The 23323-nt window shown below is 46.9% G+C and overlaps 1 protein-coding gene across 5 annotated transcripts in view; it reads left to right on the forward strand.

The window, feature by feature from the left end:
* Positions 1 to 23323, forward strand: part of PLEKHM2 (pleckstrin homology and RUN domain containing M2) — a 69197-nt gene that overhangs the window by 20521 nt on the left and 25353 nt on the right. For 3 of the 5 annotated variants that reach the window (XM_073317197.2, XM_073317193.2, XM_073317194.2), the window contains exons 2-7: positions 10391 to 10497; positions 11103 to 11212; positions 12928 to 13027; positions 14444 to 14531; positions 18463 to 18649; positions 19715 to 19774. In XM_073317197.2, the coding sequence (XP_073173298.2) occupies positions 10391 to 10497; positions 11103 to 11212; positions 12928 to 13027; positions 14444 to 14531; positions 18463 to 18649; positions 19715 to 19774 (652 nt within the window). The remainder of the gene's footprint in view (positions 1 to 10390; positions 10498 to 11102; positions 11213 to 12927; positions 13028 to 14443; positions 14532 to 18462; positions 18650 to 19714; positions 19775 to 23323) is intronic. The other 2 variants (XM_073317195.2, XM_073317196.2) reach the window with 1 other exon arrangement.

Consider the following 23323-nt stretch of genomic DNA (forward strand, 5'->3'; position numbering starts at 1 on the left):
TCCTTGGAGATGTGTAGAAATCTGGATGAAAAATGCTCGATGACCATCACAGTTCCGAAGCAGAGGAGGTGATCTAATCCTGGGGTTTGCTGACTGTTTACAAGCAGAAGGACGGTGTGATGCAGTTCCTTACATAACAAAAGGTTGAGCTCTTGGGACTGCTCTCCAGCTCCATAAAAGTAACAATGGTGGAGAGTCTCAAGCAGGCTGTAAGCTACGAATCGCGTTAGTTCGTTTCTAGCTGTGCAAAGGAAGAACAGGGATGGAAATTGAAACAGTCTAAATTGGTTTGGGGAAGGAGGGGAAGAAAATGAGGAAATGCTTAAAATAGTTTAGCCATTTGCTGTTGAGGCCTGGATTCGTTCCCTGAAATGGGAAATTTCCATAGTCTGGATAGTGAGGTGTTCAGGAGCTTTCAACCAAGGATAATAAACCATCATGACTTTCCAGTGCTGGGTGTGCATACAGAGGCTCATTGCAAGACGGGCAGGTGAGGTGAGATGGGCAAGGGAAGACAAATTCCTGACGAAGGTGAGAGACAGATCATCATTGCCATAGGATAGAATTCTCTGCTGGTGATCTCAAAGCACGTTACAAGCATTGCTAGCTTCATTATACCTTGTGACAGCCCTGGGAGAGAAGTACTAAGTTACATATATAACAAAACAAAAAATCATGAGTAAGATCCTCTGCTGGGGTAAATCAGCAAAGCTTTGTTGATTTCAGTGGAGCGATGTTGATTTCCATCAGCTTGTATGTCCTCTGACTCACCGTTGGCTGCAGAATCATATGATAAGTCAGCAGAGAGCCTGCTTTTCCGGTTTGCTCAGTATCTGCACCTTCTGCTTTCTCCAGTCAATGGCAGAGCTGCGAATAAGCATGTCAGCCCTGGAGGGACATATGTTAGTGTCCAACCTGTTAAACGTCCTGGAAGGAGACCGATCGGGACTCCTTGGATTCTACTCCAGCTCCCCTGTGTTGCATGAATTGTACGTAGTTGGGATGAGCCACGAACTTCTGCTCTCTAATTATGGGTCTGGCACCAACTTACTCTGTGGCAGGCACTTAACCTCCTTGTGTCTCAATTCCTCATCTCTAAAATGGAGAAATGCTTGTACATTGCAGGATGGTATATTCCCTAAAGCCTGTGCAGCAAAAGTCCAATACTCTGTAGGAGTGATGTGTTATTACTATTGTAGTGTACATGGTGAAGGGAAGCCACTTTGGTAAAGGGAGCAAATGTCCATTTAATGGAGCAAATGTCCATTCTGTCTGGGCAAAAATCACACTGAGGAAGAAACTACTAGAGCCTGCCCTGGGATAGTGCTTGCAGTGTGCTATAGACCGCTGGGATCCGATCTGGATATGGATAGAGACATTTTTAATGAAGTAAATACTAATGGGAATTGTGTGATCATGGGAGAGTTTAACTTCCCTCATATAGACTGGAGGACAAGTGCTAGTAATAATAATAGGGCTCAGATTTTCCTGGATGCGGTAGCTGATGGATTCCTTCACCAAGTAGTTGCTGAACCAACAAGAGGGGTTGCCATTTTAGATTTAGTTTTGGTGAGTAGTGAGGACCTCATAGAAGAAATAATAATAACAAGGATAAGTGCAGGGTCCTGCACTTAGGACGGAAGAAACCAATGCACCGCTACAGACTAGGGACCGAATGGCTAGGCAGCAGTTCTGCGGAAAAGGAGCTAGGGGTGACAGTGGAAGAGAAGCTGGATATGAGTCAACAGTGTGCCCTTGTTGCCAAGAAGGCCAATGGCATTTTGGGATGTATAAGTAGGGGCACTGCCAGCAGATCGAGGGACGTGATCGTTCCCCTCTATTCGACATTGGTGAGGCCTCATCTGGAGTACTGTGTCCAGTTTTGGGCCCCACACTTCAAGAAGGATGTGGATAAATTGGAGAGAGTCCAGCGAAGGGCAACAAAAATGATTAGGGGTCTGGAACACAAGACTTATGAGGAGAGGCTGAGGGAACTGGGATTGTTTAGTGTGCACTGGAATGCGTTACCTAGGGAGGCGGTAGAATCTCCTTCCTTAGAAGTTTTTAAGGCCAGACTTGACAAAGCCCTGGTTGGGATGATTTAATTGGGGATTGGTCCTACTGTGAGCAGGGGGTTGAACTAGATGACCTCCTGAGGTCCCTTCCAACCCTGATACTCTATGATTCTATGATTCTCTGAGATGCTTGCTCATCCAGCTTGGTCTACAACTCCTGCCTATGAGTTTTTTCCCTTTTCTTGGGATGCAGGCTTTTGATAGTTTCTGCAACTTTGACTTGAAATAATTCTAGGCCTCCTCTGCCTTTAGAGCCACAAGTTTTTCAGTCCAATCCACTTCCGTAACTAATTTCCTTAATTTTTTAAAGTCAGCCTTTTTGAAATCAAAAACTCTAGTCACAGATCTATTTTTGTTTATCCTTCCATTTAGTTTGAACTGAATTAGCTCATGATTGTGCGAACCAAGGTTGTCCCCTACATCCAATTAATAGAATCATAGAATATCAGGGTTGGAAGGGACCTCAGGAGGTCATCTAGTCCAACCCCCTGCTCAAAGCAGGACCAATCCCCAACTAAATCATCCCAGTCAGAGCTCTGTCAAGCCTGACCTTAAAAGCCTCTAAGGAAGGACATTCTACCACCTCCCTAGGTAACGCATTCCAGTGTTTCACCACCCTCCTAGTGAAAAAGTTTTTCCTAATATCCAACCTAAACCTCCCCCATTGCAACTTGAGATCATTACTCCTTGTCCTGTCCTCTTCTACCACTGAGAATAGTCTAGAACCATCCTCTCTGGAACCACCTCTCAGGTAGTTGAAAGCAGCTATCAAATCCCCCCTCATTTTTCTCTTCTGCAGACTAAACAATCCCAGTTCCCTCAGCCTCTCCTCATAAGTCTTGTGTTCCAGACCCCTAATCATTTTTGTTGCCCTTCGCTGGACTCTCTCCAATTGCGTTGGATTATCTTTTGTTTTAGCTTGTGAATTTTCCCTGTGCTAAGAGGGAGGTTTATCCCTGTTTTTTGTGACTTTGAAGTTTTGCCCAGAGGGGAATCCTCTGTTTTAAATCTTATTACCCTGTAAAATTACCTTCCATCCTGATTTTACAGAGGAGCTTCTTTTACTTTTTTTTTCTTTATAATAAAGTTCTGTTTTTTTAAGAATCTGATTGGTTTTTAGTGTCTAAAAACCCAAGGGTCTGGTCTGTGCTCACCTTGTTACCTATCTGGTTGGTAGATTATTCTCAAGCCTCCCCAGGAAAGGGGGTGAAGGGGCTTAGGGGGAATATTTTGGGGAAACAGGAACTCCAAGTGGTCCTTTTCCTGAATCTTTGTCTAACTCACTTGGTGGTGGCAGCAGTACTCATCTAAGGACAGGGAAGGATTTGTGCCTTGGGGAAGTTTTGAACCTAAGCTGGTAGAAATAAGCTTAGGGGGTCTTTCATGCAGGTCCCCACATCTGTACCCCAGAGTCCAGAGTGGGGAGGGAACCCTGACAGCCTTCCTCTGCAGCGTGGGCCACGGGTTACTTGCTGGAGGATTCTCTGCACCTTGAAGTCTTTAAACCACGATTTGAGGACTTCAGTCGCTCAGAGATAAGTTAGGGGTTTGTTACAGGAGTTGGTGGGTGAGATTCTGTGGCCTGCATTGTGCAGGAGGTCAGACTAGATGATCATAATGGTCCCTTCTGACCCTAAAATCTGTGATTCTATGGTTTATAAATAAGGAGGAAAAACCCGATGGTGAGGAGTGCGCAGAACCTCCCAGGATGGGGAGAAACAGCAGAGTCTCCTGTATTCTGTTTTCTAGCAATATAATGATGAGTTTCCAGGTGGCTTAGATGCAGACTGGAATGTGTCCAATACACCACTTGTTTGGTCAGGAATCCAACACTTTTATTCCCTACATCAATGAACTCTGTAACATGCTGCTTCTCCCATCCCTGAGCAACCACCTCCCTCAGAGCAAGGAGCTGCCATGGATAAATTTGTAGGGCCTAGCAGATCGCTCTTCCAGAACCCACCCTGCTTTACATCTGTTGCTAAATGGGACTGTGCCTTTAAATGTGACTTCATCCCTGGCCCTTAGGCCTCCTCACTGTGGGAGCATGTTAAAGCGTTGACTGTAGATAATGGCTGTCATAGATGTGGAATAATTGAATATTATGCCATTCTTCCCCCACCCTGGAACTGCATATTAATAGCATAATCTTCCAGGGTATTTTCATCCATCAAAAAGCTGAGAAAATATTATTAGCTTTATGCAGAGGGGTGGCGGGAAAGGGTTTGGAGGAATAAACTGGGGTAAGGATTGAAGTGGGGTGTGAGTTCCAGGGCGTTGAATGGTCTTTTTTCTAAACCTGAAAGATGATAGCATCTTATCACCTCTGCCCTATTAACACGGACCAGAGCCTCCAGGATGGATCACAGTCACTGGCAGCGTCTCCTGATTCATTTAAAAGGAATTAAAAAGCTTTGATCCATGTCTTAGCGGCACAGCCTTATACTTGAGTAATTCTGGTGGAGCTGTGGAGCCAGTCCTGCCTGGAGAACTCGCTGCCTTGGAAGGAACAAAGAGAACAACTGCACCAGAAAGCATCTGATTCCACCTGGGATAGAGCCTGGGAATAATCTAAGAACCACACCGGTGGCTTTATGAATGATTGCGGAGAGCTCACACGGTGCCCCGCTCAGTTGAGAGCACAGAGTCCCTGCCTCTCAGAGTTTCCATTTGGGCAGGCGGGCAGACAGACAGACAGGCGCTGTGCAGTCAGATGATTCAAGCTTCACGTTCCCATCCTTGGTCAGACTGGCGCTCCCAGGCACAGCAGGTCTTTCCCCGGCTTGGGGGCAGGGTACCCTGGGTGGGATCAGTCTGCACAGGGCCCCTGGCTCTGCAGGGCTTTCTCCTTCTGCTTTGGTTGCTTCTCCTTCTGCTCTCTCCTTCTGCTTCTCCTTCTGCTCTCTCCTTCTGCTTGGTTAAAAGCCCACCTCCTCCTGAAGTGGGCCTGGGACATGGGCCTGAATTCTCTGATTTGTAAGGGAGTCTATAGCGCAGTGGGGGTTTTCCAATGTCGAGAGTCAAGGCCGCTCCCCCTCTCCCCCACACTACTCTGCTCGGTTACCCCAGCGTCTGTCTGTACTAATTCCCTGGCATTATTTGAGTGAGGCTGGATTTACACCACTCTGAGAGCAGAATTTGGCCCTGAGTGGGAAGCAACTCCTAATTAATCCATAAACCAGTAACTTTTTTAGATCCGACCAGGTTTAAAGCCTCATCTAAAATAACACGCAAAAGAAAAAGCACTTAGAGAGAATCCTGTCCCTTAATCCGTACAACCAAAGGCTTGGCTCTAATGATCTGAGCCTGACACTTCACAGCTACTAGCAACAGCCTGGTGTCTGTCTGTCCAGCTGAGAACAGTGAAGCAGGGGCCTACTTGGCAATGAGGGGACTGAAAATTAGATGGGTCTGTTGCTGGGACTAGATAAAATTCAGTCCTGGGCCAGTGCTGGAAAGGGGCTATGGGCCCGAGGGATCAGATGTGGTTTTATGGTCTGCTGTCTTGTAAGCTGTCCGAGCTAGAAGCAAATGCTTTTGGCCACTGGAAAGCTGTGAACCACAGCTATCGCATAAAGAGCAGGGTCAGCACTTCTAAACTGTCTTCTCTGTTGTGCTCATGTGGCACCGTTAGGATCGTTGGTGTCTGAAATGCAGGGGCTTTGTCCATGTAGAAAATTCTGAGTGCAAACAGGCTGCACTGAGGGCCCCTTAAAACCTTGTCTCTGCATGTCTTCTGAACTGATAGAGAGACTAACGGTTAAAATCACACTGGCATTGAAGCTGGGGGTAGAGAAAAGATGATAATCCAACTGTGGTTTTTAGTGTTCATTATTAACTCAAAACTACTAACATTGGTCTTGAAACAGGGATCAGAGCAGGAAAGAATATCAGTTCAATTCACGATGAATTGTCTGGCCAAAGGCCAGTATGCTCAGAATATGAAAGCTCCTTGTCTTCGGTCTTGACCGCGTGGGAGGACTCTCTTAATAGATATGACATTAGATAGTCTCTAGTGCTCTTCTGCTTGGGTAGAAGAAACAACACTTGCCATTTGTTGCACTTGATTTTGCAGGCCCAAAGCATGACCAGTCATGCCTTCTTAATTCCAGTCGTCGGCTTCCTAGCCAAGCTAAACAGGGAGACCCCACTTTAATTCTTCAGGGTCCCTCTTCTCTGGCAACACTTCAGGGTCTGGTCTGATATAGCTCAGAGTTGGAAAAGGTGACTACAAACACCTGTAAAGCATGTGATTCCTTCATTTGTTACACAGAAATCACGCTGGTGGGAGTCTGAGGTCATAAGATTTAGAGGTGATCAAGGCCTATTAGATCATTTCCCTCATTCCCTAGAAGCCTAGTTCAGGATCACATTGCGCAAATCACATGGTTCCTCACTATCATTCTACCTATATTATATAGGAGTAGTTAATGTGAGGCATATGACTAAGATTAGAAGGTAATCAGTAATCCTACTGAATGAACCCTGAGTATGTGTTAGAGATGGCCCCAAATAGAAGGCTGGCAAGTCAGCGTGTGAGAGAATTAGGATTTAGAGCTAAGGGGATTTCTAGTGTCTCTCAAAAAGAAAAGGAGTACTAGTGGCACCTTAGAGATTAACAAATTTATTTGAGCATAAACTTTCGTGGGCTACAGCTCAAAAAAGAACAACTTTACACTGTATTGCAAGAAGTAAAAGGTCTGGGCCCTCTGAGCCATCCGCTGGGATTCCCTGGCTGGAGCAGGCCCATTCTGCGGATGTAGCCTCTCTCCTAGTCTCTTCGCTAATAATCTACGTTCCCATCCCAGTGAAAGTGCTGCCTGTGAAATTGCCTTCCTGCCTTTCTTACTGACGTGATGGGCTGAGCATAAGTGCAACGAGAAAAACTAAAGATCCATTTTCAGACCGTGAAATCTGATCCTAATGGAACCCTGGGGCTGATGGTGAAGGCTCTTGTTTTATAAGCCCAATTATGCAACACTGTCAGAGAGCAGTCCAGTGAGGTGATATTTATCAGCAACAATCTATAGTCCTCGCACACCATGGGGGAATGTGTGCAGTTCCGATCCTCCCTACCAGAGCCCTTTGTCAATATCAAAGACAAGTGTCTGACTTAAGCCAATAGTAGTAAGGAAAGCTGCCTGCCTCTCTCTGTCCTTAATCTCCTCCTGTGATTCTTTCACATTGCTGAGGTCTCTGATCCCTGTCTAATCTTAAAGTACATAATGTGTGTTGCAATATCTAGGAACAGCCCTAGCTTTAATTGTCTTGGCTCTTCCCTGTTCACACTGATATCCTATCTGATCCACTGGTCATTTAGATCCAATATGATTATCCAAATGTAGCTCAACTGGATTTGATGTAGTAAAAAGTGTTGATAGCCAATAGTAATGTTCTTGTCTAGTTCCTTTCATCTGGTAACCTCAAAATGTCTTTTATAACTGTGATTGGAGCCTCACGACACTCCTGATGATACTCCATTTTACACATTGGGAAATTGGGACACAGAGTGGGAAGGGGACTTGTCCAAGGCCAGATAGTGAGTCTGTGGCAGAGCCAGGAATAGCATCCAGAACCCTTGATTTTTGTAAACTGTGAGCCATGCACGAATGATTTGGTTTCTAAACCCCCTGGAAAACCTGTGTGTCTAATGGAACCCCCAACATACCTTTTAACTCCAGTGCAGAGATGTCCAGCAGCATGACGGTTGAGTAACATGTTGAGTTGCATTTCTCTGAAATGAGCACATGCTTCTGTGGATTATTTTGTTCCTCCCAGTGCTGCAGGGTGCTCTTGGAAACAAGTTGCTGCACATCTCTGAGCTAGATCTAGGTGTGACTTATTAAACTGTGGTTTACTAATGCTTCTCTGTAGTGCTTGCTGAGTTTCAAAGGGCGTATTCTGTTGCCCACATGATTACCAGAGGTGATAGCGTTTAATGTATGTGAAGATTGGGGTAGAGATGGGCCAAAAGCAACACCTTAGATCCAGGCACGCGAAAGGACTACAGCTGAGCTTTGCGACTCAGACCTGCTGCTAGGTTTTGGAGAACACACTGAGCAGCCTCCTACATGTGTTTCAGAGCCATTCTTTAGCGAGGTGCTTACATCTGCAAGAACAGCTGCTGTTGCTGAGAAATGACAGGATAATCTTTGCTCTGTTAAAAGCTTACGTAGAACCCATCGGACTGTTCATGTGGGCAGACTGAACTGGAGCTGGGCATTTAAACCAGGCCATGGCCGCTGAGTCTCTTTCTTTCCCAAGCCCATGGCAGTTCTGTGACTAACTGGGTTGTCCTGAATGGAGGCATTGTGGGAGCAGTGCAGATGAGCCTGGAAGCTACCCGGAGACACAGCCTGCCTTTTGAAACCTGTCAGTGCAGAGCCAGCCTCAAGAATCCGATTCTGTGCTTTGCCCATCTAGCACATTCGGTGTGGAGGATCTCCGAGCACTTTACAGACCTTAAAAACTGAAGTCTCATTACCGTCCTGGGTGGCAGGACGGTATCACCACCCTTGTTTTATAGATGGGGAAACTGAGGCAAAATAACTCAGCCAAAGTTGCACAGTGAGTCAGTGACAAAGCTGGGGATAGAACCCAGATCTCCTGGCTCCTGCCAAAGTCACAAGACCATTCTCTAGGCATGTAGGTCAGTCTGAGGCCTAGTACAACGAATTAGTTACACTTTATTTATTACAAAGATGCATGACCATCTCGTTGCATCTGTGTAATAATAGGAATACTCTGCTCTTCTCCGGTGCCTGTAACCTAGGGGGCCCTACTTGCGTCACAAACATTAATGAATTAAATTCCAGCCTCTCTGTGGGTATTACCCCCATTTTATAGATGGGGAAATTGAGGTGGTGATTTACCAGTGGTCCCCCAGTAAGTCAGTCAGAGCCAGGAACTGAACTCCCTGTCCTGCACCCTAACCAAAAAACCCAGCTAGAATTGGACTGATATGTCATTACCCTTTAAAGATGTGCATAGGGAGAGCTCATGTTGCGCTTGAGTAGTTGTCCTATTGAATGATGAACGTTTGTTTTCTAGCACATGCCTGGCTGTGAGAACCATTGCCTACACATCAGTGTTCCTCACGCTGACTTTGGCCAGTGCTGAGCTCTCCTCACACCAGTGATAACCTGGTTTCTATAGTGACTGCCCGGGCAGAAAAGCAGAGGGGACTTCAGCACTGACCAACAGAGACATGACATCCACACCCAGTGAAGTGCCTGTCTCACTAGTGTCAGTGCAGCTGTTGTGAATCCAGTGAAAATTGTTGCAATCTCTCGCTCATGCGTGCATGTGGTGTCTGCAGAGCAACGTGCTATAGAGGCCACTGTAGGTCCATAAGCCATTTCAAGGCCTCCTTTGTGACATGGTGGTTAACATCCAGTTCACCTTTGAATCCATATTTGAGGCACTGCATGATGATGTGTTTGATGGTTCGGATGTTCTCACCGCAGTCACAGGAAGCGGAGTCTTTGATTTTCAGCTTGTAGCCACGCCATCCTTGGTTTGTTCAGGTGCTGTTCAGTGTAGTCCAAAGACTGCATGGCAGGTCGAAACTGGGGCAGCGGCTTGTTGGGGCAGTAATAATATGCTTGTTTGGAATGGTAGATGAGGTCCAGACAGCTGTGCCCTTCCCTGGCTAGATCCAGAGGCATGGGGAGGTCATAGTGCCGCCTCTAAAATCAGGCTGTTTGTTCAGTACTTCCCATTAACAATGGGTCAAGACTGGCCTGTGTTTCCAAGCACTGATGACTCTCAAAGTACCGAAGCGAATGGCTCATATCCAAAGCATAAGGAATAAATATTTAGACACAAATGCATGCTGGAAACATGAAACAATCACAAAGAAACATTAATCCTGCTCAGAAATCTCCTTCCCTTTAAAAGCACAGCCCTGCTGGCTGACCTGTGCCACGTGTCTCTGCTTCTTGGAAAATCACCTGCCAAACCTGTACTCATGGGTGCAAGCTGGTGAGCTTTTAAATGTGCTCAGCAAGCCATGGCACAGGCCGAAGGACAGGCTTACAGTCCGTTATGTTGTCTGTATGGTAGGGCAATAAGGCTGCGAGGAGATAGGTGGATGCAATCGCAGTGAAATCTGATGGAATTGCACTTGTTTACCCCAGGACTGAATGTGGCCCTGAAGCTGCATATGGGTGAGTTAAGGGCTTAGGGTTTCCTTACATCAGGGTGGGTCGCTGAAGGAATGTATGAATATGGCCCTAGAGATTGTAATGTAATTGACTGAAACTTGGAGGGCTATTCCCCTGCTCGGTAGCTGACACTGTCTCTTCTATTTTCAGTTGCAGAGTTACTTTGCAGCCTGTGAGGATGAGACCCCAGCAATTAGGAATCATGACAAAGTCCTGCAGCGGCTATGCGAGCACCTGGACCACGCTCTGCTTTATGGGTAAGATCTACCAGGCTGTGGGACGGTGTGCTCGGCCAGCCTGTGCCCCACCCAAGTTACAGAGCTGGGCTTGAAGAAGGGATGGGGTGTTCAGGAAGGGGAACAAATGATTTCATTGTGCAGTATCCTAGTGGGATCCCCAGATGCATATTTTGGCTACCTGCTTCTAAACTCCGGTGTCAAGGTCATCCTAGCTGGAAAAAAATACTGCAGGGCACCAAGATTAGGGACCCAATTCTTGTTTCCACCTTTTCAATCTCTTCCTTCTTTTGTCTTTCCCTCACCATTTGAAAGGTACTCTCCTCCTCCCACCTCTCTGAATTTCCTCCCCTTCTCCTCTCTGTTTTTTATTCAGAACGAGGTGCTTGGGTTTTGAAAAAGTCGTCCCAGTTAGGAAACCCTCTGTAGCTCATCCTATCCCAGCCTGATGCTGAGACACCATGAGTGGTGCTCTTGTCATGACATTCAAGGATGGGTGGTTTCCAATATGGACTATGGAAAGCGCATCCCTCCCTCCACTCTTTCTAGGCAATAACTTCTTTGCTTCAGGGTCTGAAAGAAATGAATTCTTTCCTTAACTATCCTTGCCGTTTCCATTCCCCCAGGCTGCAAGACCTCTCTTCAGGCTACTGGGTGCTGGTCGTTCACTTCACCCGCAGGGAAGCCATCAAGCGGATAGAAGTCCTGCAACATGTGGCCACCAATTTGGGGCGCAGTAAGTATTTTATTCTTCGCCTTCTAGGGCAGCTCTCTCAGCAGGCAAGTCTCAGTTCTAGGAAAGCTGGCATGAGATCTGAGTTGGTTTTAATTGCTGTAAGTTTGAGATTCTGGTCTGTGTTCATACCTGGTATATGCAGGAAGTCAGTGAAGTAGTAGTCACACATGCGATCTCTGAAGCTGGCCCTGCAGTACAGTCAGCAGTCTCCTCCATGTTTGCCTTGTCCAGACCAGGAAGTAGGGAGTCATTGTGTGGTGACCATAGGTAGCACAGGCTGTTTGTTACAGAGGTGCATAGATGACCTGGAATGAGACCATTTTAATAAGAAATGCTGCAAGCCCAGTTACCAGATGTTAGTGGAATGCCCCAATCTCCCATTTGGATGCTCAGATCTGGGCATAAAAGCCCATGGATCACTTGGGCCCTAAGACCTGGTTGAAACCTGGTTGGGGGGAGGGATAGCTCAGTGGTTTGAGCATTGGCCTGCTAAACCCAGGGTTGTGAGTTCAATCCTTGAGGGGGCCATTTAGGGATCTGGGGCAAAAATTGGGGACTGGTCCTGCTTTGAGCAGGGGTTTGGACCAGATGACCTCCTGAGGTCCCTTCCAACCCTGATATTCTATGATTCTATGATTCTATGAAACATGCAAATACAGATTGAAGTATCCAAATGCAGGATTTGGACAGCACCAGCACTGGAAACCTGTGCTGGGCATGGCAATAAAGTGTCTTATCTGATGTCTCCCAGTTGTCCCCTTTTGGGGTTTGCACACAGATCTCATAGCCAGGCTTTTCTGAATCAAAGGTCTGGATGTGATTCTAGTGGATCTATGAAACAAACCAACCAGCCAGGCAGTGGAATTGGCTTGTGGGAAAGATTTTGGCAGGATGGCCCTAGGTGATCTGTATGGGCTCCTCCCGTTCTGTCCAGAAGGTTACTGTGTAACTGCCACAGGTACTGAAATTCCTTTTCCTTTGAGACAGACAGAGGAAATGTGATGTGAAATGTGCAGATGTTCTTTGCCCATTATTAAAAGTGCGTGGGACCTTTTTCACATCAAGGCCAGCTTTGAGCAGGAGTGCTGTCGAGAGCCCCACTGTTCTACCAGCTTATCTCTACTCTCTTCCCCCCGCTTCCTCCCTACCCCGGTGAGATGAGAGCAGAACTGAGCGCATTCATCACCCTTCAGTGAAATTCACCTCTCTTTCCGCTCACACATTGTCCTCCAGCAGCTCCTGATTGTCTAGTATCCTGCTCATTATTTGAAATGATTTAGGGGGTGATTCTTGGTCTGTTAATCCTGCCTGAGCCATTCATTGTAATTATTCACGATTTGAAATAACAGCTGGTTTAGCTTTTGATTGCACTTGTAGGGCACATGGCATTGTGTCTGTTTTGTGATTGGGTGCGCACAGCTCTTTAGATTGTGGCTTCCGCTGCAAACACTCATGATCATTAATCTGAAATTAATTTCCTGCTACTAGTTTCTTAAAATTCTGGTGTCCAATAACATTCCTGCCAGCGAACTGATTCACTAGACTATTCATGGCATGTGAATGCAGATGGGGCTTGAACAGCCTCAGCACACTGGTTTAAAAATATGAATGAATATTTGTAGGTCCTTTTTTTTTTTTTTTTTTCCCCCTCCCAGTATTTGCCCAGCTCTGGAAAGCAGGGTCTGCTGATAAATAACCTTTGATGCTTGTTTCAGGTCGAGCTTGGCTATACCTGGCCCTCAATGAGAACTCGTTGGAGAGCTATTTAAGGCTGTTTCAGGAGAATCTAAGTCTGCTGCATAAGTACTATGTCAAGTGAGTAGCACAGTCCTCTCAGCCCTGCCAGCTGTCTCTTGGGCTCCGCTGCTGGTTACATTTTTCTTTTAGGAAGCTAATCTCCATTTTTCTAGAAACAAACTTGCAGCAAATCAGGGTCCTCCCCCAAGGTCTTTGGAAATGCTGAGTGCTTACAACTGCCTTTCTAGGGAGAGGCTTGGCCAGTTGTGCGGGCGCTGGATTGGCTAGTGCTGCAGACAGCATGCTGGTGCTGTGATGTCCCAGGCAAAGAGGAAGGTGTGACTCCTCTGTGTAACTGTGTCTGTAGCCCTGCCTGGAGCTAGCTGGTGGGCCCACTCACGGAGTTTCAGCTGCATGGAGCCAGTCTCTCACTCATGGATGGTGGCGTGTGGCTGCAGGGCACTTGCTTGTCATGGCCAACTCATCCTTCTAAACATCAACAAGACTATGGAGTCTGCTGGAACATGATTGTCTTTAATAAACTAGACAGAGCCCAGTAAGGCAGCGATAAGGCACATTCTCTTACGTCCTTGATTGACATTTGGTAACATTTTAAAAGATGTATAAGTGACCTTAAGAGGTGAAATCCCATGATTTTAGTCCCAAGGGACTAAATCGCTTTTGAAAATCAGACTTAGGCTCCTAAGTCACTCAGGCCCCTTTGAACATTTTACCCATAGCACTTATCACCTAGTTTATGATCATGGCAGCCTCTCTGTGTGTGTTCACAAATGTACTGGCTACTACAGGCACCTCCTGCTTTGTGTTACTGTACTTTGCTTCTCTCTGTCTTGAATGACTTTGACCCGCTCTTCCCCTGCCGCCCCCCCAGAGATGTTCAAAGGAGACCATAACTGTTTTTATTTTGCAGTGAGGGGCGCTAGAGGGCCTGCCACTTGACCAATGCTTGCGATGAATTTGGTAAGCACGTGGGCTGTACATTTAAAGAAGAAAGCTCACCAGTTTCTTGGCTAATTTGATGCCCTCACTGCAAGTCTAGTAGATGTCTCTTGATCCTCAGGGTTTTCAAGGAGACTCCCTGTCTGCCTCTTTCATCTGGAGGACAGATGGTTACAGCATGCCCCGACGGCTGATCTTAACTCAGGAAGGGGCAAATGTCTCAAGGAGGTGCAGCCTGCTGGCTCTCCTGAGCCTTGAGCCTGCAAGAGAAGTATGCTGCCTTCACAGCCATTCAACCCTGGTTAGCCTCGAGCACTGATACCAAAGAGAAACCTTGACGTGCTAAAACCAATGCAATCCCACTTCAGCTGTCTGAGTGTAAGGTTGTTTACTCTGTAGTTCAGGGTCATGTCCTGAAAACCAGATGGGTGGAGAATGTGTTTTGACTTGTAAGGTCATATGCTCGATGAGGGCACTCGCAACTGTTTTGTCTCCATGCCAAAGCTGAACGTTCTTATAATTTATCTGTCACAGGAATGCCCTGGTCTGCAGTCACGATCACCTGACCTTGTTCCTGACGCTGGTATCTGGGCTGGAATTCATTCGCTTTGACTTGGATCTGGTAAGAATTACTGTCTTGTTTCACTGGCTTCACTGCTGGATAGAAAGGCTGTAGAGCAGGAAAACTCCATACACCATTTGAAGCTTGGGCCAGCTTAATATTTAATAAACTCTGCCCCTTGGCTGTCCACGGTGCCTGCCAGAGAGATGCACCCTCAGAGCGTCTCTGCTGCAGTAGCTATGGGATAGCCCTTGGTCAGAGGCATCATTCAGTTTCACAAGTCAGCACTTATCATAGAATCATAGAATATCAGGGTTGGAAGGGACCCCAGAAGGTCATCTAGTCCAACCCCCTGCTCGAAGCAGGACCAATTCCCAGTTAAATCATCCCAGCCAGGACTTTGTCAAGCCTGACCTTAAAAACCTCTAAGGAAGGAGATTCTACCACCTCCCTAGGTAACGCATTCCAGTGTTTCACCACCCTCCTAGTAAAAAAGTTTTTCCTAATATCCAATCTAAACCTCCCCCACTGCAACTTGAGACCATTACTCCTCGTTCTGTCATCTGCTACCATTGAGAACAGTCTAGAGCCATCCTCTTTGGAACCCCCTTTCAGGTAGTTGAAAGCAGCTATCAAATCCCCCCTCATTCTTCTCTTCTGCAGACTAAACAATCCCAGCTCCCTCAGCCTCTCCTCATAAGTCATGTGTTCTAGACCCCTAATCATTTTTGTTGCCCTTCGCTGGACTCTCTCCAATTTATCCACATCCTTCTTGTAGTGTGGGACCCAAAACTGGACACAGTACTCCAGATGAGGCCTCACCAATGTCAAATAGAGGGGAACGATCACGTCCCTCGATCTGCTGGCTATGCCCCTACTTATACATCCCAAAATGCCATTGGCCTTCTTGGCAACAAGGGCACACTGCTGACTCATATCCAGCTTCTCATCCACTGTCACCCCTAGGTCCTTTTCCGCAGAACTGCTGCCGAGCCATTCGGTCCCTAGTCTGTAGCTGTGCATTGGGTTCTTCCGTCCTAAGTGCAGGACCCTGCACTTATCCTTATTGAACCTCATCAGATTTCTTTTGGCCCAATCCTCCAATTTGTCTAGGTCCTTCTGTATCCTATCCCTCCCCTCCAGCGTATCTACCACTCCTCCCAGTTTAGTATTGTCCGCAAATTTGCTGAGAGTGCAATCCACACCATCCTCCAGATCATTTATGAAGATATTGAACAAAACCGGCCCCAGGACCGACCCCTGGGGCACTCCACTTGACACCGGCTGCCAACTAGACATGGAGCCATTGATCACTACCCGTTGAGCCCAACAATCTAGCCAGCTTTCTACCCCCCTTATAGTGCATTCATCCAGCCCATACTTCCTCAACTTGCTGACAAGAATACTGTGGGAGACCGTGTCAAAAGCTTTGCTAAAGTCAAGAAACAATACATGCACTGCTTTCCCTTCATCCACAGAACCAGTAATCTCATCGTAAAAGGCATAAAACTGCCTTCTCCAGTTCTACAAAAGATGACATTCTCCTCCCTGGTCATGGCCGGGAGAAGGCAGCAGAGGGCTGTCATGTCGGGAAAGGAAACGGTGCTTCTACTAAGGGAAATTTTTGCCAAGCTCTGGCAAAGACTACTTATAAATCACTTGCCTTGCACCATAATATACACATTGCTTTAGATCAGAGGTGGGCAAACTACTGCCCTGTGGGCCATATCCAGCCTGCAGGACTGTCCTGCCTGGCCCTTGAGCTTCCGGATGGGGAGGCTCGCCCCCAGCCCCTCCTCTGCTACCCCCCTCCCCTGCAGCCTCAGCTCGCTTTGCCACCAGCACTCTGGCCCGCCACTCCTGCCGGGCAGCGCAGCGGTGTGGCTGGCTCCAGCATGGTAAGCGGGCGTGGAGAGAGGGGAGTTGGATAAGGGGCAGGGAGTCCCGGGGGGCAGTCAGGGGACAGGGAGCAGGGGGCGGTTGGATGGGGCGGAGGTTCTGGGGAGGGGCGGAGGGGCAGTCAGGGGATGGGGAACAGGGGGGTTGGATAGGGGGTGGGGCCCCGGGGGGCGGGAGGTTCTGGAGTGAGCAGTTAGGGGACAAGGAGCAGGGGGGTTGGATGGGTAGGAGGTTCTGAGGGGGGCGGTCAGGGGTGGAGAGTGGGAGGGGGCAGATAGGGGGCAGGGGCCAGGCTGTTTGGGGAGACACAGCCTTCCCTACCCAGCCTCCATATAGTTTTGCAACCCTGATGTGGCCCTCGGGCCAAAAAGTTTGCCCAACCCTGCTTTAGAGCCTCAGTGAAACACACATTCCCTGCCTACGGAGCTCCCAACCCCAGAGAGGTGGGACAAGATAATTTCAGCCATTCAAGAAAGGGTCACTGGCTAGGAGAAGGTGGGGGAATGATTCCTGGAGGGAGGGCTTTGAAGGCAGAGGTGTGACAGACAAAGACGAGCATGAGGGCAGCGTGGGAGAAGGCACAACGAGTAGGAGAAGGAAACGAAGCGGGGAGGTGGAGATTGAATTCGGGGAGGGAGTGAGAGGAGAGATGCTGATGGGGATGAGTTGACATAGGGCCTTGCAGGCAGTGAAGGTGGATGTCATGTAGTAAAAGACCAATGGAAGTGGGTCCGCAAGGGATTTCCAGGTTGGGGGTTTCTAGGACCCAAACATGTAGGTTCCAAAATCCCTACTTGTGGGGAAAAGTGACTGTAGAACTAGAGAAGTTAGAGCCCGTCATGCACATGGGTGGAGAGGAAAGAATGGAGGGTGTTTTCCATGCTCCCATGCGGTGCTGCTATCTAAGCCGCATTGAGCGTCTGCAGCCACTTGACTCCCTGCCCATCCTAAAGCAAAAGGCAGAGAACCCTAGCCCTGAGGACAGGAGATGCGTGAGGGAAGAGAGGAGAGGAAATGGTCATGGTGGCAGATTGTCTGTTGCCTTACTGCTTACGCGTTTAGAATACCGTGGCTACGAAGGGTTCTGTAATGAACTTCAGACATGAAGCTACACTGAAGCTTTCACTGAAGTCCATTTGAGGTGTGACATTTGGTTTGCTTTCTCCATTGGATCCATTTCCATCAGCCACTCTGTGGCTGGCACAGGTTTGCTTCCTGCTGCAGGTTCAATTTCCTGGTGGCGTCCTCTTCCTCCTCCAGTGTCTGGTCAGCGCAAGTGGCCTGCTGCTGGATCAGCAAGTCAGTCTTGTTTCCTCAGCATCTGTGTGCTCCAAGAAAAGAGATTGTGTTAGCCAGTGTCAGTAAATAGAGTCCCATGTATATGTGTGTGGAAATAGAAATGTGATTAAATCTAACTCTGGCACATATTTCCTAGGGCTCCCTTTGTCGCTCCTAAGTTATGAAAACAAAATATTTGATAACAGCCTGAGGGATAATGAAGTCATATAAAGGTTTATTATATCCAGCAAGGCTTCCTTCTCAGTCAGGGGAGAACTTTTCCAAACAGCAGCACCAGTTCAATCCCCAGTAGAAACTTAATCACATCACGAGCTACCATACAACCCTTGTCCCCATGCAGGAGTCAAACATCGGGGTGCTGCAAAGGCAGGACTGAGGCACGCTGACCGAGCTGTGGGAAGGGCCGGGCTAGCAAGGGGGTCAGGATTGAGGGGCATTGGCAGAGCTGGGTAGGGGAGCCCAGGAGTGGAACAAGAACCGGTCCTGCAGGGTCAAGATTGATGTGCAATGGTACATCTGTGTGGTGGAGGCTCGCTTGGTGCCGTACGCAATTTGCCTGCTGTTGGCTAGTGCTTTCAGAGCGAAGGAAAAACAAGGCACTGGAATGTTGTCATCTCTGCTCATCCCTTCGTTTACTAAACATGCGCAACCAGGTTGTTTGCACATCTAATGTCCTGTTTGTATTACACACGGCCGTCTGGGTTGTTGTTGTATAATGTCAGCACTGGCTGCGTTGTCAGAGGAAAGGCTGCGTCTGATGCAGTGTCTCTCTTCTCTGTGGCTCTGCTCTCAGGATGCCCCTTACTTGGACCTGGCGCCCTACATGCCCGATTACTACAAGCCTCAGTATCTGCTGGACTTCGAGGATCGCCTGCCCAGCTCCATCCATGGCTCAGACAGCCTGTCGCTCAACTCCTTCAACTCTGTCACCTCGACCAATCTGGAGTGGGACGACAGTGCCATTGCACCTTCAAGTGAGGGTAAGTGGCCACCGAAGGGAGGGGTGGACGTGCAGCTTCTGTTTGCACAAGAACCTGAATGTGCAGAAGAATGAGAGAAAAGCTCCCAGGTTCTAGGACAATACCCAGCCCAGCATCTCTTCTCACTGGGAGTATGATAAAAGCTTTGTAGCTGAACAGTACCCAGGCCTTCCCATATATCCAGTATGAGGGTGGCCCAGTCGGCTGTTAAGGCCAGAAGTAAAGTTCGCAGCAATTTTAACTAAATCTTTCCTCAGCTCCCCAGCAGCCTTCCTGACCTCCACAGCACAGCCAGCCTGTTGTTACTGTCGTAAGGCAGTCAGGAGCAATGCTGAAAGCCCCAGCCACACAGATTGGAGGCAGTGCAGGGCAGAGGGTGCACTTAGCAGGCATCAGTCCATTTTGTATTGATCTCCAAGCCCTTGTTCGCTGCCATTATACTGGAGACTAGGCCCAAGCTACTGGCTCACAGCCTGTCAGGTCCCCATTGTAGATGTAACCCATCCCCTGCTCTGTCGCCATCCGCAGAACGTGTCTGGGTCCCAGGAATACTCTCTTATGGACTGTCCAGTCGTATGAGATATTGCCATTGTGTTGTCACAGTGGTTACTACGGGTTTCAGAGGAGCAGCTGTGTTGTTCTGTATTTGCAAAAAGAAAACAAGTATTTGTGGCACCTTTTAACAAATAATCTTAAGGGTTAAATGTGGGAGATGCAGCTGTGAGGTTGAAACTCACAAGAAGCTGGAAGTGTGGTTTAGAAATGGGAACTGGGAGTCCCAGCTGCTAGGTGCAGTTTTTGGCTCTGGCACAGATTCACTTCATGACCGCTCTGCTCTGTGGCTCAGTTTCCCCATCTGTAGACGGGGATGATACTGACTGTCCCATCCCCTTCCCACAGTGAGGTAGGGGACTCGGTAAAATAAAGTGTCCTAAGCAGTTTCTCATTCTTTTCAGATGATTGTTTTGTTTACCCCACTCCCCGCTGTTCACATGCTCCCCATGTCCCCCATCCCTCCCAACGACTTCTGCTTTTAATCCTCCGTTTTATCCCTCGTTTTTGTAGATTATGATTTTGGAGATGTCTTTCCTGCAGTGCCGTCCATGCCCAGCACAGCCTGGGAAGGTGGGACATAGTCACCTATTACCATGTTTTCTCTCTTCTGCGTCCTTTCCATACCAAGCTTGCTGCATGCAAATGATTTTTTTAAAATAAGAATGACCTTCTAATCTTGGTGGAATTCTGTAGCGGCAGAAACAAGCTCTCTGTTGAATGGATCTTCTGAGCTCAGAGTTGGAGCTCTGTGTCACTTACTCTGTTTGCTGGTGGGTGAGGTTTCTTTCCCTCCAGTTACTGAGCACCCACAGAGATTCCGACATTACTATACATCACAGAACGTTGTGACTGTTTCTCCTGATGCTGATTAGTATGTCACGTGCACCGAGCATATGTGTCTGACCAATGGTTGTAAGACTCTGCTCAGGACACTGGTAGCTGAAGTTTCTATCAAGTGAAATTGGATTTGTTTAATCAAATGACTATCTAATATACTGTGGGAGCTGGATTAATAAGGGAATCTTTTTACCAGAATAATAAACCTGTTAAATTACTCCTGCCATGAAACTGACACACAGTGATCAGGGAACATCCCAAATGTATCAGGTAGTTATAAACTAAAGTACCAAAACGTTCCTTCTCAATACAGCATATGCTATATGTTTCCTGCATGTGGTAAAGAGCAGATGTGTTGATTAGCAGACATGTAGAGATCTACATTCATAAATTAGCCAGCAGGATATTGAAAATGGCTTCTGATGGAATTCTACTTTTAATAGAATTTTTGTTCAGTTTTAGGTGAGTTTTTTCTCCCCTTCACAGGCCTTGACTTAGGCTTCTCTCTTGGGTTAAAATATCTGTCAAAGCCATAACCTTCAGCTAATGACCTTATTTCGTTTGGTCATTGCTCTCCTTTTTAACCCTGGCTGTCAGCAATCTCTATTTCTTAGAGTAAAGGGCACATCTCCATTTTATGGGAGTCTGTTCTACTTTCTCTGCATGGAATACATCATCTCCACTCACATAAAGACATGACTAGACAGGTCTGTGTATTGTTCATATATAATTGGATTAGGAAATCTGTCTTCTTTACCCATGGAGGAAATATACGTATATATTTTCTGTCGTTTCTACCTAAAAGCTTGATAGATTCCTTCAGCTGAAATTGTTTTGTATTATCATCATCAAAACCAATACTTCATACCACATTTTGGTAAGGATCTGCTTGAATTCCATTAGGATGGCTTCTGGTCTCTAATGTTCTCTCCTCTCTGTAAACTTTCTCTCTCTCTCCAAGCACAAGAGAGACACTCTTTCTGGTTTTCAGAGCACACTCTGAGTAGCCGAAAACAAAAAACCACTGAACCTTTTCCTGTTGCAGTCACATGTGGTTAACACACAGTCTCGCCTAGCTCTGGAGTTCTCTGCAGCCAGGGTACTAACAGCGTTTACTATTCTGACCATTCCTGGAACGGCTGGAATGAACTAATCTGTATGTGTTTCCTCACAGCCACTCTTCCCTCCAGCACTTCATACCGAGGGGTCCTGGAACTATGATTCCCCCACAGAAGCCAGTGTTCCCCCACCACTACCCACAGCAGCTCTTGCTGGGAGAGGCTGGGAGCTTTCTTTAACCATAATGTTTTGACTGGGCCCTTTGGTTACCCTGGATGGAAGAAATTAGGTTTGATGCAGCTGTGGATTGCTAAACAGGGGATATTGGACAGCACTCATGGTGGCTGGCTTTGGTGTTGGTGTTTACTGGGGGTGTAGTTGGTGGGTATGGTGGTGTGCGTATTATCAGTCATTGTCATGTCATCCCCCCTTTCCTCCCTGCCCCCAGCCAGGCAGCATCCAGGGTGTCATCTTATGGCAAGCCTGTTTGGCTGTTGAGAGGTTGTGATTAATTCTGGTGTTTCAACATAACAATGGTGTTTGTTCCCTAAACTTGTAAATACACTTTGAAAATGCAGAGTATTCACTGCATTTTTTAAACAAGAAACAATGGGCTACTTAATAGTATGTGTCGTTGCGTGGGCTGTGGTGTAATCCCTCCTTGCTGTGCGAGATCGGTGCTGCTTCTGTGCGCAATTTCTGTTCATGCCACTATAACACAGCCCCAGCTGTGCAGTCTGATCTTTGGGGGCATGGAGCCACCCATGGGGGTCAGATTGCAAGGTTGGGCTCTAAATCATAAGGATCCAATTTTACAGTACTGATCAGACCTCTCTGCAATAACCTTGCTTGCATCAAAAAGACCCTTCTCTCCTACCTTAGCTTACTAAATGGATTTCTAGCCATATACACACAAATCAAGCAGTTAAGAATTTTTACCCCTCCTTTCACCCTTCCCCATTTAAATGGACCCTGTCAGAATAAAACCCTGTATTTTAGATAAAACCGAATAACCTTATTGTTAATAAAGGTAACAAATTAGGTGGCTGAAATTGAAATAGATCTAAAACGTCATTTAATTTTTCTGTTTTACTCAATTTGGATGGTGAAAATAGACCAGTCAGTTTCACTTTTGCATCTAGTTGTTTTCACTTTCACTGTGGTTTCATATCTGTCACTGATAACTACAGGGCAATGTTTAAATTTAAACAAAAACACTGTTTTGAAATTAATATTCCCAAACCATCTCTTAACGTCGGATTTTATAAAAACCTGTTTGTTTTCCTAACGCAAAACCTACCTTTCAAGTGTAAATTACTGGACAGTCTCTTAATTCTGTTAAGCAAGTAGGCTATTGTTTCTGTTTCTTGATTGATTGAGCCCAATGCTTTAGATTGTTGCTTCCACTGGAAACACTCATGATCATGAATCTGAAATTAATTTCCTGCTAATATTTTCTTAAAATCTCTGGTTGCAGGAACACTGATAGATTCTTATCTGGCCTGAGAATGTCTGTCTAAAGGGTATGGTAATGTTCCTTTACCTGACTTGATTTTGTGGACAGATAACCCTGAGTGAGAACTGCATGTGTCCACAAATCAGAATTGCACTGTATCTTCTGGCCCTTACCACTAATATCGGCCCAGCCGGTTGTACTAAGACTTTTTTGTTCTCTGTTGTTTCTTCTCCCTTGCTGCTGGGTGAGTGATGTATTTCTCTCCCCACACCTCCAGTCTGCTCTGTTTATTGTATATCAGGAGGAAAGTAGCATCCACTGTTATGGGCTATCCGCTGCAATCTCAGAACTTCTCTTTCCAAAGCAGAGAGCTCCTGGCAAAGGGAGTCTGAGCATTAATGTACCCTGAGCTCCATAGGGAAAAGGCAGCTAAATCCACCGCTACCCCTTAGTGGAGAACTGGCTACCTCTGCTCGGGTGGTTTCTCTGAACTATTTCTCTGATTTCTCATCGGAGAATTGGTGAAGTTAATGAAGATCTTCTTTCTAGGGTTCTTTAAATCACCAGGCCTATAAGAACAGAAGGATCATTTCTTTATTGGTTGGCCCTGTGTTGCAGTTACTGTGCTTCCAGCCAGTTAAGGTTGGTCACATCAGTCTTGGACCCAGTCAGTGTCCCTCCTTAAGCAGGGGTGGTAGTTTTGAGCAATGCAAGATACTCCATCCACAACAGCTCCTCTGGCCCCTGCCATCCCTAGGCTTTCTGCA

Source organism: Lepidochelys kempii, chromosome 18, assembly GCF_965140285.1.
Source record: "Lepidochelys kempii isolate rLepKem1 chromosome 18, rLepKem1.hap1, whole genome shotgun sequence".
Taxonomy (NCBI): Eukaryota; Metazoa; Chordata; order Testudines; family Cheloniidae; genus Lepidochelys; species Lepidochelys kempii.